The following is an 18,621-nucleotide window of genomic DNA, read 5'->3' on the forward strand; positions in this document are numbered from 1 at the left end:
CAAAAATGTATACATATATACAGAAAATTAAATCTTCAATAATAAATAACATGCATTGCTAAAATTTTTTATTAATTATTCTTAAAGTTGAAAGTACTTAACAAATTCAATTGGCACTATATAAAAAAAAAATATAATATATTTAGCATATACATGTATATCTAAAAATATTTTCTAATGTTCTTTTAGCTTGTCTTTGTTATCAAAAATTTTATCATTGTGTCTAAATTTAAACCGTAATTATAGTGTACATCAATTATAAAATCATTGCTTGTCGATCGTGATCTTATAACCACGGCAGAAATTATTTATCTTCCGTGAACTTGTTTCGACAGTTCAATTGAAAATGAGAGTGAACATGATGGAGCAATATTTTCTGAAATCAACTATTCTATTTCTTCGAGATCAGATGAAGCTTGAGATCCATTTGGCTCATAAAACTGGAGGAATAATATTCTTATAATACTAAGCATACAAAAAAAAAGAGCTTATTGATTTTATTTCAATCGAAGATCCTTCTCTCTCGAAATTGCTACATATTTTATTAAATGCAAGCTATAAATAAATTACAATAAATAAAAAAAAAAAAATAATAAAAACTCTGGAAATATTTAAATATTATTTAACACTTATGTGTATGTGCGTCAAATGAAAGGGATTAAGTTCAATTATAAAAAAAAGCACTTCTCTTTATATCGAGCTCTGTGACCACGAAATATTTCACAGTGGCTCTTCTCTTTTTCTCTCGCAGAAACTTTCGGCGAGATTCTCGATAAAAAAAAAAAAAAGAAAAAAGACAGAGGGAAAAGAGGGAGTTTTTTTTTCTCCCCTGGAGTCTCGGGAATCCGTGCGGGGTACGCGGAATTCCTGCGTGGGACTGCCGTGCTCTCCCACCGCGTCCTCCCGGATCCCCCCTCATATACCACCCAACGTTGTCGGCATGGACGAAGGCAGCAAGACGAAGGACGAAAGGAAGAAGAAAAGTGTAAGGAAAGCGCGCGGAGATAGATCAATAACAAACCATTATGGACCCTCCGGGACTGCGAAGCGAACGTCGACGACGATTCGAGACGCGTGTTCCTCTTTCGTAATGCCCGACTTTACTCGCGAGTTATCTCACTACGCTAATTATATAACTTATTTTCGCCATTCAGACCGACTCGTGCGAGAATAGAATAAAATAAGAAACTAGTTAATTGGGTTACATGATTAATAATAGGAGAAAGTCTTGACATATGACAAAAGGATGACGGTTGTTTCTGCAATTTATATTTTATATTGGATTATCAAATTCAAGATATTTTTTTGCTGTGTTCTTATAATACATAATCCTATAATTCTTTATTTGCTATATATCTAGATTGATAATTAAATTTTTCTATTATGGAAAAAGATAAAAATATTATAAGGAGAATCAATTTCCTTCAAGATTATATCTGTAAAAATCTATTTCGCTCCTGAAATTCTTAGAATTATGATAATGAAAGCTCGATGAATTATCGATTAGCATCGTAAAATAATAAAAGTTGTTTGGCTGTCATTACAAAGACCATTATTCCGCGAAACGAGTAATCAATCGTGACTTTTCGATCGAGAAATTGCGTTTCGTTCGTCGAATTATCGTAACTATATCCAGGTGAAAGCGAAAGGTCTTACTAGGAATGGATGATCTTCTCTGTTTTACGTCGAGGGCAAGTGGAAAGAGCTTCTTCAGGTATATCCACATAACGGCGAGCGCCACGAGCACCACGAAACATATTCTACGCCGTATTTCGGGCGCGCACTCTCGAATCACGCACACATCACATTTTCCGCGAATCGATCCGCGCACGCATTGCACGATGAAGATCACTCTCATTTCAAGCTGAAGAATAGCCAGAACTCGATCACTTTAGCGATGGCGAGAAGCGGTGATGTGACAATTGATATGAGAAATTTCATCGAAGGTCGCGCGATCAATGACATTTAAAATCTACTCCCAGAGGGATGGCCCAGTTCTTTAACGAGGGGAACTTGTTGATGATACATCGAATTTATTTTAAAAAACTCACTTTCGCCGCTTTTCCCGCTTTAATCGGTAAACGAAACGGTGGCGGAAAGAATATCGGAGGAACCGGATGCTGGAGCGGGCATCTCGGAGCCGGCATTTTCCGACATCATTTAGCCGAAACGGCCATGCGTGGGCCGTCCAAACACATTTCGTTTCCACTCTCGCCGTGCCTTGCGAATTTTACAAAAAAAAAGCGTAGAACGAGAGATCATCTCCGAGGAAATTACCCCCGAATTATATCGTTCGCACTAGTATTCGCACAAGAATCTCCCTACGATGTCGCGACGTCAGCCATGCTGAACCAAAATTCTCCTCCACGAGTGCCGGGCGCAGTCTTGAGATGACGACATTGCGATCCGGAGATGAAACGTTTTCGAATACATCCCTGGCAATGTCAAAGACGATGAATTTACGCCGCTCGTAAACTTTGCGTTTTTTCCGATGCGACCGGATTGCAGGCCGGTATAATTTAATTCACGCACGATTTAATCCGAAATATTACGCGTCATTATCATTCATTTATTTAGGAATTTTCTCGTGGTGCCGTGTCTAATGTTGAACTTCTCCATTTATCCTCTTTCGATTACGACGATGACGACGACGGCGACGAGTGTCGTGTCGGCCGAATTTCCACGAACACTTCGCGGATTCCAGCCGCGACACGCCGGTAGGCCGAGTGTGTACTCGACGACGACAAGGTTCACGATTCGCGCGTGCTGCTCGTTTCTCGTTTCGCTCCGGCGTCTGAGTGAAAGAAAAACGAGAGAGTCCCACGACCACCGCACACTTTTCACGCGCACTTTGCCGATTTCCACGACTCGCTTCTGTTCTCTCTCTCGGCGAAGATTCGTCGTGCCGAGACTGAACGACGACGACGACGACATCGATGACGACGACAAGAATGAGGAGGATGACAAACCGGACATTTTGTGGAACAAAAGAACACGAACCTACCAACTAATAAATCCGCTTTTAACGTGGCGACCCGACGTACACGCCGGGTTCTTGCCGGCTCCACCAAAGGCACGATCGCTCTCTGCGTGTCGATGCCCCCCACCGCACCCCGCCCCCTCCGCCTCCTGCGCATGGTCCCCCGCTGCCCCCCCAGGGGCGGATGGTAGCGACGCAAAGCGCCGTCGCCGCTGTTCGGAGCTGACGGGGGCGCCACCGAACGATACCGACGCCGACGCCCGCGACCGATCGATACCCGCGACCGACGACGACGACGACGACGACGACGAAGATGAGGACGACGTACAACTCCGGACGACGTATATTTTCGGTGTCTCTGATCTCGTGGATGAGCGTCCTGGCGCGATATTTCGAGAGTTGATGGATAAGGGAAAATAATTGAGGAAATCGGCCAAGGAATTTTCTCGCGGCCCTTACCAGAAATCAGATGAAAAGCGAAGCACGTGAAGTCTCGAGGACCACGCGAAAAATTCGATTTCAGTATTTTCTCCAACGATCGATTTTTCATCTATCGCTTGCGACTTATGTGCAATTCTAAGGAAGATAGAGAGAAAGACAGGATCTATTACATCCCACAGAGAGAGAAAGAGAGAATGTGAATTTATAAAAATTAAAAATAATATTTACGAATAAAATAAAGATTAGTTTATATATATATTATACAAAAAAAAATGTACAATATGCATGATATATGTTTGATTCTCTGCTTTTTAGCAATGTCGTTTAACATTCTCAAGCAAATTACATGTTATTTTTGAAATAAAAGATTCTGTGCTATCAATATTGTATAGCATCATATTTATCATACTATTCATGTCTATTTCGCAAAGAATATCTTAAATATTATTATCATACTATTTATAGATCGATTAAAAAAGAAATATGTTCGTATTTTTAAAAACTGTGTGTAAAACTATAAATGATCTAAAATCAATCTATAATATATATTTTTTTCTCAGATTTAAAGCAATTAATCTTAATTGCCTAATAAAAAATTAATAATATCAAAGTATCATCATTATACATATCGTTCTACAAGAATAAATCTCGGTTTCATGCAAAATTTAAATCCCCTTCGAATTAAACAAGCGAGCAACACGTTACGCGTTATGTCGGGGCTTCCTTCTCGTACTCTACTCGACAGCATACGCATCGCGAAAAACGCAAACCGGACGAAGGAAGTAGGGGAGAGCATACGCATACAAGGAGACGACGAAGGAGGTGAAAGAGAAGAGGAAGGAAGGGAAGAGAGGAGGAACAGAGGAAGGAGCTAAGGGAGCGCGAAAATACGAGTGCGCGTGTGTACCGAGCGGAAAAGAAGCGTAGTACGAGAGCGGAAATCTCGTGGATGGAAAGACGGACAGAAAAAGCGAAAAAAAGAAAGGCGGGGAGGGAAAGGGAAAGAGTACGTTAGATAAGAAAAGTCATCACGGTCACTGTGCGTGCCGTGCCGCTTATACCGTCATTCATTGATTGCAGCATCGTACGCGGAGAATGTTGTACACTCTACGCCGTTAATGTTCGCCGGATAGTGGAGCGTGCGAAAGAGAGAGACAGAAATTGAATAAGGAGAAGAGAAAAAGAGATAGGCAGAGCGCGGGGGCGGAGGATGTAAAGTAGTGAGAAAGAAAAGTACACTCCCCTCTCGCGATTACATACATATATCCTTCTCAATCCTCTTCTTTTCTTATCTTTTTTTTTTTTTCGCTCGCGCTTTTATTTCTCCTTTCATCGCGTTACCCCATCAATTGGAGCTCGCTTATCGAACGGCCGTATTTCGCTTTCGTGACGGTGATTGACCGCGGATATATTATCACGTATGGTAACGACGATGAACTATAGCGGCTGTAGCAAATGTAATAACGACATGTTGAGATGGTAACAATTGTGATCGTGAGTCGTAAATTGTATTGAGGTTTGATTCAATTTTTTAATTATCAAACGTGTCAATAAATATTCTTATATGTATAAGCTTTTAATGAATGTGTACAAAATAATCTCATATGAAGTGATATAAATTATGATATATATATATATATATATATATATATATATATATATATATATATGTTTTCAATTTTTATCGATTATAAAAATCTTCACAAAAACATATTGACGTATTTAATATTTTTTTGGTGGAAAAATATTAAATGTCAATATATTTGTTGCAAGATAAAAAATATGATTAAAAATATATAAATTAAAAAAACATATGACACTGTAAAAGAAAAGAAATGTGAAATAATTTTTCGAATAACAACCTTCTTACGATACATCGAAAAACTCGTTTGTATGAGAAAGAATCAGAAAAACACGTTTGTCGCGTGCTTGCGTAACAACGACAAACATTTAGGAAAGTATAAAAAAAAGAGACAAAAAAAGAGAGAGAGAGAGAGAGAGAGAGAGCGAATGGAGGGAATGAGAGATAAGTCATTATGGTCAATGTGCGTGGCCACGTCACACACACACCAGACAGTCAGTCATTCATTGATAGTATCATAGTATAATCTGAGCGTACACGTTGCGCAGCTCGCGGCACAACACGCACGTAAGTTTGCGTGGTAAGTCATGAGCGGAAAGAGACGTGACGACTATAATGTGGGAGGGAGGAGGAGAAGCCACGGGAACGATCGAAGACAAAAGAGAAAGTATATACGTACTCGGTATACGTATACGGCAAGAATGAAATACCGTACGTAGTGCCGTGAGTTAAGCGAGATACTCGCCGTGGCGTTTTTTTTTTTTTTTTTTTTGACAGTAAGATGGAGTTAACGGGAATGGGGACGAGGAAATTCGAAAGACGGGTCGAAGAGACGTGTACAACGCGACGGATGTAGTGTTCTAAAAGTAGCCGGCGTGTAACTAGCCCCGAGATGCGTAGAACGTGTGTAACGAAACAGTATAATGAAATACTATTAGCAGCGCGCTTTGATCTTACGAAGAGAATGCTAATTTAGAACTGGTCTCTTTAAATTTAAAGCTCTCTGTCGCAACATTTATCAAGCATTTTTATCAAGACCGAGAGGACTTTTCAATTAAAGCCTAGGTTAAGTATATTTACGAAAAAGTCAAATAGGGTATTCAGAGATAGGATACTAAATAAAATCAGAGTCCAAGAATTTTATATATCATAGTTAAACAAAATAGCCTTTTCTCGAATTCAAGAAATAAGATATATAATCTTTTTCTATATTTTTTTTTAATATTAAGTACAATTCCGGCATCCAAAAATTCCTACGACATTTAAAAAAAAGTTCAAGTTAAAATTGTAAAAAAAAAAATCATTCAAGTATTTTACTATGTCATAATTATACGTGAAATTTAAATATATATTTAAATTTATATATGCACGTTATAAAGTTTTAAATAAAATATAATATTTATATCGAAATCCTGTACATATGTCAATTAAGAGTACGACGTCTCGTGATTCGCAATAAATTTGCGATTTATTGCGTAAAAATACCCGTGGCAACGAGCAATACGATACTTGGACAAGTAACGTCATGTTTATAATAAACCGGATGGAAAAAAAGCGGAAACTGAAAGATAGAAATGGAAGATACGACTTCGATTCGCACGTATTAGTATTCAAGAAATGAGCGGAAAAGATAGAAAAATCGCAATTCATGCAACTCGCTGCGTATTATCCGTGTAAAGGCGCGTTTGTATAAAATATTTTTACCTTGAAAAACCGTGTTATTTTTTTTTTCCATTTAATCTAAAATTAGACAACAAAATGTCAAGTGTATACATTTCAGTTCCTATTTTTAAATCGTCAAAAAATATTTATCGTAAATTATAATTATGATGACTGATCAAAGTCTGAGCCAAATTTTGTGAAATTATTATTCTATTATGATGCGTGCGAAACGCTATAAATAAATACAATAATTAATATTTTGAATTAATTATATATCATGATAAAATTAAAATATTATATTTTATTCTCTCTCTCTTTTAATTTATTATTCTCTCATAAATTATATGCAAATATATGTAGAGTTTAAAATATCAATTACTGTGTATGTAATTATTTATAATATATCCATATGTTAGAAATGTTCACAAAAGAAATTAAAGTAGATTTTAGGAAACATGGGGACTTTTTTGGTCACAATCGATCGTAACGTCGAAATTAGCGAATTACGCGACGAGCGGCTGATTGGTCGGTTAAAAGGCGGATGAAAACGCAGAAGACAAGTTGGGAGAAATGTTGCTCTAATTAAGCGATGTAAGTTTATTAAACCCTGGGCTTAAAATAGCGGACGGCGCATTACCCAGGAATGTAAGGGCAGTCCAGTTTTATTGCCGGTCGAGCCCTAAGATTAACTCTCGCATGAGCCATTTTACTCGAGGTCTTGCCTGGAGAATCGCTCGAGTTACTCGTCAGAAACAATGTGCTCTCATTGATAAGCCGGGAAACGCGACGCAAAATCGATACCGCGGTCCTGTCTCCCGTGTGAGAAGGCGAAAAATTAGGACCGAACGATCGATCGGCGCGCGGTCGCGTCGGACGCCATTTATTCGGCGGCGCGTAAGATGGATGTATATATATATTTGCGAGAAAATGGGGGTAGTGCCTAAGAAACGATCGATTACCAGTCGTGTCTGAAATTAGGTTGACCGAAGAACCACTAGAAATATCGGTGCTGAGACTCTTCTCGAAGCGTGAGGGAGAAAGCAACGCGATAGAAACGCAGTTTCAACAACAATACACGATCGACAGATATTTCGAACCCAGCGTACCTTTTTCATCGTGAGAAAGATTAATATTTTTGAGATATCACCACGGTATCGTAATCTTGTTTTCCAATCGAGATATACAATCTTTAATGTAGAGAGTGATCCACCGAAAGTTATCAGTATAAATATTCATCTTGTGAAATTTTTAAAGAAAAGCTTCAACGTATAAAAAAAATTCGTGTAATTTTAAAAATAAAGATCTATTGTACAAAAAAAAAAAAAACAAATTGTAATTCCACTGATTCTTTGGTCGATTTGAAATTGATTTCTTCTAATAGAAATATTGAAATATAAAGAGATTTTTAAATTGTAGATAATTAAATTTTTGCAAAAAAAAAAAATCTTTAGCAATATAAATAAATAATGTAACAAATAATAAAACTTTATTCTTTTAATATTAAACAAATTTTACTTTAAGAATTTTATTTTTTACTTCCTAAAGAATTTTATATTAATATATTTTATATAAGATATTTTAAATATTTAAAAGGATATAAAAATGCATTTTTAATTCAATTTTCGGTAAAAAAGTATTGATTTCAAATTATTACAAGACATTGAGTGCCAAATAAAAAATATGTGAGATATTTTACTCAACGTATGAAAATATGAATGCGAAAATAAAAGGTTTAGAATCTGTTGCTTTAATTTTCTCAAGAGTTATGAATATAAAAAATTTAGAGTATCTCCTGTTCTAATCCTTTCAAAGCGTTTCTCTTGAAAATCAGAAAAGTAAATGGAGATGCACTTTTCTTTATTTATGTATGATCAAGTCTCGAATCGACGTTGACGATACGGAGTCGAGAGGTATCAGTGTGGATGTTGCACACGACCGCGAGGGTCAGGATTAAATATAACTGTGCTCGGGCTATTTATAAAGATTAACTTGTTGGCGAGATAACGAAGAAGAAGATGGAGACAACGGCGCTAAATTGTCGCAACAATTGCGCGGGAACCGACGGATTCCGGGGCGGCCGTTCCTCATGCCACTTTGAGCTTCGACCTCATTCTCGTCTCAGTTGTTGTCAATCGTATATATTCCAAGAAAAAGTAACCAATTATATATAAATAATCAGTTGATTATCAAATATTCTAACCGTTCAACGTATAAATTTCACTTACGATTCAAATTTATTAAATCATGTTAAATCATGCCTGTCGCGATTATTATGATAAAACTTTCAACTTTCCGCGCTATTTTTGAATAGATAAATTAAAATAAATATTGAATATTTCATTTTCATATTATTATATCATTTCCCAAGGTATATCATTCGCGAATTTCATTATATCGTCTTGTCTGATTCAAATACTTTTCAATATGGAAGATATACATATATGTAGAATAATTATAAATTACTATATAAAATCCAGCACAATAAAAGATTGCAAAAAGAATTTATTAATTTAAATTTTAAATCATGTAATATATATTCGCACATAATAACAATGCTGCTTGTTAGTAATACCTCAAATGAACAGCAATAACTCATTTGAACAAAAAACCATATAATAATAAAATCTCTATAATGAATTTTGTTTTATCTCAAGATTTATCTGTTTACATTTGATACTACGAAAAGAATAACTTTGTGCCAATAATATATACGTATAAATTACAATCTTATGCACTGTATAAATAATTTTGGCGCTTGAAAACGGCCTAGACATCGACCATAAAGATATGAAAATTAAGAGAAAAAAAAACATCGAAATGTTGGTCGATAAGCAGCAATTCTGACACTGTACATTACTGAAATATATGATAGAGCGAAGAGGAACGCTATTACGGAAGTTCGTGCACCTGAAAAACGCGTTCCATGGCGACACTCTGAACACAGAGTGCAGTCTGGAATTTTATTTACACTACGCATTCATACACGTGGAACGTCCACAGCGTGCGGGTGGCATCCACGTTCCAAAAAAAGACGGGAAAAATGTTAGAATCATCCATTCAGGAAGGCCGGTTAGCGCGTTTACGCGGCGCTGCCTAATCGACCGACCAGCCCGAAAGCAGAAAAACAGACAAGAACAAAGCAAGAAACCGCTCATGTTTCCGCTAAAGAAGAAGATTAAATATGATTTTAACTTCCTTCGAATTTTTTTAAGTATTATATATATAATATTATTTTTACAGAAGAAATTTATCGGAAAAATATTATAAAATAATAATCTACGTAATTTATGTAGAAATATAATGTGTCGACTGCTTATCGATGAACATTACGATATTTATATCGATAATATAAACAAATATAAAATTTCTTATTTCAATAGACGTCTAATTTTATGGATCAAAATAATTTTAATCTTTCATATCAGATAAAGCATATCAGATCAAAAACATAATCTTACATTGCATTTTCTATGTGTTTTTACGTATACTTGCACGCCGTGAGAAAGGAAAAAAGAGGATATACGCGGAAGGTAAAGATATGTTACGACATATTTCGTCATTATCTCATTCCCCCCTGAGAACACTTGATAACACACCGGTCATACATACGTCTACGACTGAGGCGTTCGCCTCTTATTCAGATTAGGGGAACCGTTTGTTCCCCGTCTGTTCTTCGTTTCTTCGAGATTTGATTAATGGAATTATTGGTCGCTCCTCGAACACAAGCTTATCGGTAGCTATATAACTCAAAGTCTCTGTGTTGGTTTTCTTTGGTAATATCGTGAATATATTTTTGCAATTAAATGGCAATAAGTTAAAAAAAAAATATCTAATTTAATTAACTCATCCGTAATTTTGTGAAACAAAAATTACAAATTATCAAATTTACAGAGTACGTTCGATTGAATCTGTGTCAAGCAGAAAAAGAAAAGTCGCAGATCGTAAATTATCCACGAGGGAATGCTGTTGGTATACTCCATGGGAGGGTTTACGCGGCTCGACGGTTTTAGTCCGTAAACGTTTAAACGTCGAGGCGCACCTTTGATCCGGCGTCCGCTTTGAAGCGCGAATGAGCGACTGAATGCCCGAAGGTGGGGAAGCACGTCGATTTCACAGAGCGGTTGTCCCAGTGCCCTTGTACGCGATGGAAAATTAGCGAAATTGTTTTTTTTTTTTTTTTTTCTCTCTCTTTTTCCTTTCTCCGACCGAAAAAGAGAGAAGAAGACCACCGTAACGCCGGTGGATTTCCATCGAATGTTGCGTGAAGGCCGTACGAAAGAGGGAAGGGAAAAAAAAAGAGAGAGAAAGATCAACGAAACGGTAGGATCGGAAAATGCGGAGGGCACGTTTACATCGAGCTTTTCCGTTTCCGGAATATCCATCGATCCCTCTGTCAGCGGTCCTCGTAACCCAATCAAAACTTTCCCCTTCAAAGCTTACCTATCCCGCTCCCGTCGATCAGGTAAAGTACATCGTATACGTAATATGTGGTTTCGATGTACTCCGCAAAGATCTACGCGAAATCTCGAATTCTATGAATTTATAATGACCGATGAAAATGTCACTTGGAGACGCTGACAACGTGAAATTTCTCTGCTGAAGTCATTTCTACCTTGTTTCCCGAAGCAAAGTCGATGCACTTTGAAAAGAATGAAAATTATATAGCGTATCTATATATTTTTAATTTATTTCTAAATTAATAGTTTTATTAATATGTTTATTTTAAATATATACATAATATAAAATAAATTCACTTTTTTGTAATTTTTTTGGAAGAGTGATCAATATCAATATTTGTAATGTTTAAAGGCATTAAAATGTATATGACATTGCATAAAATCAAGATAAATGCGTGACAATATATATGCAAAAGCTTTCAACAATAAAATATTTTTAAAAAATATTTGTCAATTCATCTATTTATTCGAATTGCGATTATTTTTTCTCAATCTCTCTCTCTTATATTAAGTTTATTTTCCTTGTTAAGATTATTATTTAAAATATAACAGATAGATAAAACACGAGAAAGAGAGAGGAAAAAAAAAGAAGAGAGAGAATTATGACCTCGTGCTAGAAAATTTCACGGTAAAGCGTGCGATTATACGATATCGCAAGCGGTTCGAGACAATGACATCGGCATGATTCCTAAACGGGCGCTTCTAGAAACAGACAGAAGGAAAGATGCACTGTCATCGGCGATGTCGCATTCTTCCCGGAGATCGGTTCATGTGACAGAATGCGGAAGCGTTCTACCAGAAAGGATCCTGGCTCGTTGTTACTTGTCATCGCTCTCGTACGTCCAATCGCGGATTGTGATCATTTCTTGCTCGTGGCCTCTCTTACGAGGAACGGCTCGAAGAGAGTAGAACGGGATACTTCGCATCCGAGAAGAAGCAAAATGTTATCTGTACTAGATACGCCCCGATGCGCCTCCAACCGTTCGCGAACAAACGGCAAAAATGCAGAACGCATATTTTAAATTTATTTCGTAAAAACAGGATATCTTAGAATTGCTTTCCTACTTTCTTCATCTAAAAAATTACACTGATTAACTCATCGAGAATCTAAATGAGCATCATTTAATTTACTTTTCATAATTTCTGTTAATATAATTATGAAATAAAAATATATGTTTAATTCCATTTTCGTTCAAGAATTATATTTTACATCAAATGTAGCATTTCTTCTATCACGTATAATAAACATAAAAATTATAAAAAAATTAATATAAAAATTATTTTCGCGTATTTATAGCATGGAAATCTAACTTTATCGATTAAAAATTCTATTAAAATTCATTCTAAAATTAAAAAATTAATTTTCAATACAAATTCCTACGTCTTGTCTACAAAATTCTATAATTCTTTTTTTATTATTCACGCCTAATGCGAAAATAAAAACAATACAACTGACAGATAGAAAAAAATACATATCACGCGTTCGAATGACTGGCGTATAAAATAATGGCAAAATAACTCTGTACCGAGAAAGAAGAGCGAAAAGACGGAAAGAAAAGAGTGGAGATGGAAGGCAGAAAGGGATGGATGAGAACCGAAGCTGTTTCTCTCCTTGCTCGTTAGTCACGGTTTCGTCTTTATGAATGGGTTCGCTCTCGTGGTTTTACGAGAAATCGTACTATCTTCACTACCGACGGCCTCTATCCTTTCTCTCCGTCCCTCTCCCCCTTCGCAACAGGGTGTCGGGCAGCGTCCTTCTTCGGGAGGTTCGCGTCGCGCTATTACAGTCAGAATGGAAGACGGCCGCGAATCGATATTTCTCACAGTGCTCGTCGTCGGCCCCCGGGGCTGCTCTCGAGAGAACGAATTCGGGAAGCTGCCGCCAATATTGCGCGAAAAACCGAACTAGACGAAACGCGAATATGAGCGAAATATCGACACGAAATACAATTCGATATAATTAATTCGATAACGAATTATCGGGATTTAATCTATACCAAGTATTTCCGTATTCCCTGCGTTAAAGCGAATTACGATCGATTAACGCAAAGTCTGTCTGATTTTCATCTCATATTAACGGTGAATATGAAACTACATTTCAGGAAAACTATATTTCAGGAAATTCTAATTCGATATCAGATAATCATTTAGCAATAAATGTGATAATGAAAAATAAGAATGTAACGTGTAATTTCCTGAAACTGGATTAATATGGCAAAGTGCGTATTTAATTCTCTTTTCATATTTTTTTCCAAAATATCTCTTGTATCGCATGCTTCTCTCTCGTAAGGGCGCGGTCGATGCTCAATTTCGCTTCATCGTAAAACGCGGACACACATAAATCAAAGAGTAAGATATATTAGATATTTTTCAAATTAGTCCCATGAACATTTTAGAATAACAAATTTTGAAAAAGAAATATATATATATATATATAACGTTCGTTTTCTTCTATTATTTTGAGCCATACGAACGTTTTCACGATATAAAAAAACACTAGAGTTTAACTTCTGAATGCTCTATGCACATTTTTTTATCACAATTTTATGAATCTAGACATTTAAAATCGAATATTTGGGTGTAAAAAGGTACACAAATATATATATTAACTACAATAAGCCTTCTTCTAGATAAACTTAATAATAAATCGCTAAAATTTATGGATTTAATACAAGATTATACACATGAAAAAAATTCTTTCTTCCCAACATCTATTATATCTTTTTACGTGTAAAATAATATAAAATAATATAAAAAAAATAATATAAAATAATATAAAACAAAAAAAAAAAATTATTCATCTTGAGTGAATTCTCGAAGATTAATGTAGAATTTTTGAAAGGAAGAAAGTGTTTATCATTTGCATCGTCTACTTCGATGTCGAAGCCACTTGTGCCTGTTAGAAGGCTTACGCGTCCTTTATAACGAGAAGATGTAAAAAGGGTGAACCTCGAGAGAAAGAAGGGGAGAATAAAGCGGGGAAGAGAAACGGAGAGGAGAGGAGATGGTGGAAGACTCTGGTTGGACTGCGGGAGGAGATGAAGGAGAGATTGGAATGGTATTCGAGGAATGTCATGTAATAATCGGCCGCCATTCGATCGTCCGTTTCGACGAGAGGCGGCGCCACCTCTTGGCTCGGCTCGATTCGATCGCGACGCTAATGATGGACCAAATCGACCATATTGACCTACCCTAGTTATTAATCCGAAATTATTCGTATTTAGCCAGAAACATGGGTCACTTTATGTTTACTTTATAAAAAAAAAAAAAAAAGTTTAATTGCGTCTTGCGTAATAATTGCAAAATTTATAAATGTTTCTACTTTTTTTAATTATCTAACATTGTTTTTTGTAAAGCAAAGAATGAGATTTATTATAAATTTAATAAAGAACTGCTTTCATATATAAAAATATTGATTAAAATTAACAAAAATATTTAACTGTTATAAGTTTTCCTCAGTTATATAGTTTTTTTTGAAAAGAGAAATTTAGTTAAGCCGCAGGTTTTAGTTAGCTTTAACTGGCATACAAATAAATTTTAAACAAATAAAACGATAGATTTGCATTTTCATTTAAAAAATAGTTTCCGAAGGGATTAAAACAGGTGTCGACCACGATAACGATCCATCGCGAGATTGCAAGATAAATAAAAAGCGAGAGAAGAAAGAAGTGTACAAACGCGTCGCGAAGTTCGTCGTCTCGAAAGGGTGGCAAGAGTCCGGTTTTGCGATACGGCGGGATGTCTACTTCGCATATTTAGCTAGTCTCGAATGCGAATTTAATAAGGTGAATAAATCATTTTAATGTAACGCGCCCATACGCGCGAGTACAGGAAGGGCGACGGCCGACAACGAAAGAATAGTAAAAGGCTGACATACACACGCGCGCGAGCGGGAAAAGAAGAGAGAAAGAGAGAGTAAAAAAAGAAAGAGGGAAGAAAACTGGTATTTTTGCGTTCGAGCACGTCAAGGGGTGCGTTTTGTGTTGCGATTATAAAAGCCGAGGTAACCCCACCTCGCTCTGCGTCTAGACGACGTCGTAGTCTTCCTATCAAAAACAGACCACCGAACCGAAAAGGCTGAAAGGGCAAGGAACTTCACGCAATGCCAAGAAATTAAAGTTTCTTTATACATCCGCCTATACTCGTTCTATACCCCATATTCTCCCCCTCTCCTTCCCCCTTCGCCGTGTCTGTCGCCCCTCTTATCCATCCTCATGTCCGGTCGGATAAAGTCGACGTTGCGCGGTGGAAAGAAAAAGATATCCCATCCGACGAGACGTTTTGAAAGAGGAGCTTGTATAAAAACTTCATGAATCATATTAAGGAATACTTTGCAAATTAAAATCATGTAGAAACGAACGAAATGATGCAAGATTTTGCATTGTAACGATCTGTCGTCGTCTTAAGAATCGCAACCGATTTATATTGATTCACGATTTGACATCTATTTTACGTTGACATGTTTTTTTTTTTACAATTATTTCCTATTATTTTTTAAAGAAATTTTCTGCTTAAATAAAATTCAATAAATTATTGATGCGTAAAGAATTATCTATAAAAGTAGAAATAACTGAATCTTTAGAGATAACTAAATTTACTCCTTTTTTATATCGTTTTTAAAAATTTTTTCAAAACAAACAAGAGATAAACGTGAATGCTAAAAAAGGCTGTAAAGTGATCGCGACAATTTCATTAAAAAAAAAATGAAAAACAAAAGTCATCGATGCCCGAGAAATCCGGAGTCTAATGTAGTAGCTGTCACAGCCAGTTACCAAATAATTTGCATAATCGCGATCGATTACTGGCAGTTACCATAAGCTGCCATAGTCATTGTCGTAAGTCGTACTATCGAAAAATTTCATAAATTTTCGTCCAAACTGGAATTTAAATAATATATAATCAGAGACAAAATTAGCGATGACTAATTAAGAGATCTTATTAATAATAATTCTGTTTTTCGCTAAATAAAATTTTCTTTTCGTCAATTACTTGAAGCTTTCTATCGATCAGAATTTAAAATGTCAACTGTTAGTTTTACGTATAAAGTATGTTACTTGAAATGTGAATATTTGGTAATATGCGATATGCCCATTTATATAATCACATTGTATTATACAAATACAGAAATCAAATCAAGTAGTCATGCATTAAATAATTCACGATTGACTCGCAAAGATGATGCTTGTTCCACAAAATAACATCCTTCCGATCTCTAAATCTGGGCATGCTCGGTCATCGAGGAAAAGGTTACTGATCCGAATATATACTTCTCTCTATCTAGACACGCTTAGAAATATAAGCGGGGCGAAGCTGATAAACGGTCTCTGGAATGTAAGATAAAGGCAGCTAGAGGACCAGCTCGGTCGACGACGGGGAAGATACTCGCGAGGATGACGCGAGAAGGAGAACCCGAGAGATAAGTGACGGTGGAACAAACTGGAGTCATTGTCGTTCATTACATGTATAATCGTGGGATGGATTATTCGCGTTGTCCGCAAGAAGCGAAATTCGATCTCGCGCGTTTTGGGTGTTTTCGTATCTCGAGTTCGAGGAGATTCTCGGGATACACGCGTTCTCCGGGAAAATTCTCCGTCGACCTGGTACGGTCCTACTTACGACAGATGGCACTCGCAAATAGACGATAGGAGAGGAACCCGAGATCAGTAACCTCGATAGAGAACGTTTTCTTTAATCTTTCGAGATGCCGCCACTCTTCGTGACTTGGATTTTCTACGTTTCGAATACACTGTATTTTAGACGTCAGTGGACGCGATTATTACGCGTTTTTAGTTATAATGGCATCCATACGTATCTCGTATATCAATTATACTCGATTCCCGTTTTTATCTGTAATCTACGACATCATCGCAACTGTCGCTCGCAATTATCAGCGATACTCGAGAATATAATCGTGTCATTTAACCGTTTAATTATAATCCCGTCTAACTGCATCTGACAATTATAAAACGTCTGTTGCATCCTTGCAACTGCCGGTCGCAATTACTGGAGTCATTCAAAATATTTATCTATGAAAATTCCTCGATCATATTTTTAAGAAAAATTAAAATATCTATAATTAGTTATAATTTTGCTAAATTTATTATATTTTAAAAATTCCTGCATTTAATCTTAAATACAAAAAAATGACAATTTATATATAAATATATCTAATATAATTATAGTATTAAATAATCAACTCTTCGAAATTATATTTTAAGACTAATTTTAAAAAGTTAGATTCAAATTCTGAATGACAGCGCGATATCTTATGTGTCATTCAAACATATCAATTTCCTCGAAAAACATCTCGAATTGAAATATTTTTAATCAATATCTAATAAATGCCGAGTGTATAATTGGCGCCACAAAATCTCTCAAGATCATTATCGATCCGGCGCCACTGATAACGTCAAAATTCGCGACGCGAATCGCAGATGGTTGGCTCATCGCGAGTGTCGCGCAGTTATTCGAAAAATGCTTGGCACGATCCTGTTTCGAATAACGTTCCTCGCCACCGCAACGCGACGAAACGAATATTTCCCTCTCGTCACCGGTCACCACGGCTCGTCTTACTTTCTTTTTTCTCTCTCTCTGTCTCTCTCGCGCCGCGACCGAGATAAACACCGCGTGCGGCGTGGCGTTCCGTCAGCGCCCCCTCACGCCCGGCAAGAACCGCCCCGTGATCTCGACGTAGAACGCGCGTCACGCACATCTCGATCGCACGCGTGTCGGAGTAGACATCCTGCCGGAGCGATGCTCATCGCGAAGCCTTTAATATCCTCGCGACTTGTCTCTCTCGCGACGCGACCGGTCGCGCGCGCCGCGACGTATCGACCTAACCTCGAAAGCCCATGGCGTGAGATCGCGCGCTTCGAGACACCCGACTATTCCCATCCTGCCACGCAACATCGCGATCGCGCGCTCCCATACGCGCGCACGTGACTCCGGAATACTTCCGGGCTACTCCGAGTACGTCGAACGAGGAACGGATGCCATGCCGAGCGAGCCTGAGGTGTCGTCGTCGCGCGCGTGCGACGGCGATACCTTCGTAAAGTAAAGGCGCGTCCGCGCTAACAGAGTACTCACCCTCGTCCGAATCCTCTAGATCCTCTGTCTGGATGTAGGATATATCTGAAACCCACAAACACCACGGGTTAGCGGAAAATCCCTCGTGTTTTCGGAGCAGCCTCGTCTCGTCCACAGTCACTCACTCACCCGCCATCTTGTAACAAACTGCGGCGCGCTCTCACGGCCACGCGATCAACTAGCTGTCACTTTGCGTGATCGATTGATACGAGTCTTTCGATTCTCGCGCGCACTCTTAGATTATCGATATCGCGAAATGTTTAAATTATTCCTTAGGACTGGAGTCGCGCCTATCGCTGCAACTTCACTCGGCAAAAATACATATCATCGACGAGAAATACACTGTATTCTTGCATGATGCCGACGATAATTCGAGAATTGTCTCGAGGCATTTTTATCACTATGTATTTATT

The 18,621-nt window shown here is 37.3% G+C and overlaps 1 protein-coding gene across 5 annotated transcripts in view; it reads right to left on the reverse strand.

The window, feature by feature from the left end:
• Positions 1-18,352, reverse strand: part of LOC126855505 (serine/threonine-protein phosphatase 4 regulatory subunit 1-like) — a 124,161-nt gene extending 105,809 nt beyond the window's left edge. Inside the window, exon 1 of one of the 5 annotated variants that reach the window (XM_050603222.1) lies at positions 18,209-18,352. Coding sequence is in view for 2 of the 5 variants with exons in the window: in XM_050603221.1 (XP_050459178.1) it covers positions 1,657-1,858 (202 nt within the window). In the remaining 3 variants the exon portion in view is untranslated. Of the gene's footprint in view, positions 1-1,656; positions 2,525-3,004; positions 3,022-18,208 lie in introns of those variants that run through there. The other 4 variants (XM_050603224.1, XM_050603221.1, XM_050603220.1 and 1 more) reach the window with 4 other exon arrangements.
• Between the last annotated feature and the right edge of the window lie 269 nt (positions 18,353-18,621).

This window comes from Cataglyphis hispanica, chromosome 16 (genome assembly GCF_021464435.1).
Source record: "Cataglyphis hispanica isolate Lineage 1 chromosome 16, ULB_Chis1_1.0, whole genome shotgun sequence".
In the NCBI taxonomy this organism is placed as follows: domain Eukaryota; kingdom Metazoa; phylum Arthropoda; class Insecta; order Hymenoptera; family Formicidae; genus Cataglyphis; species Cataglyphis hispanica.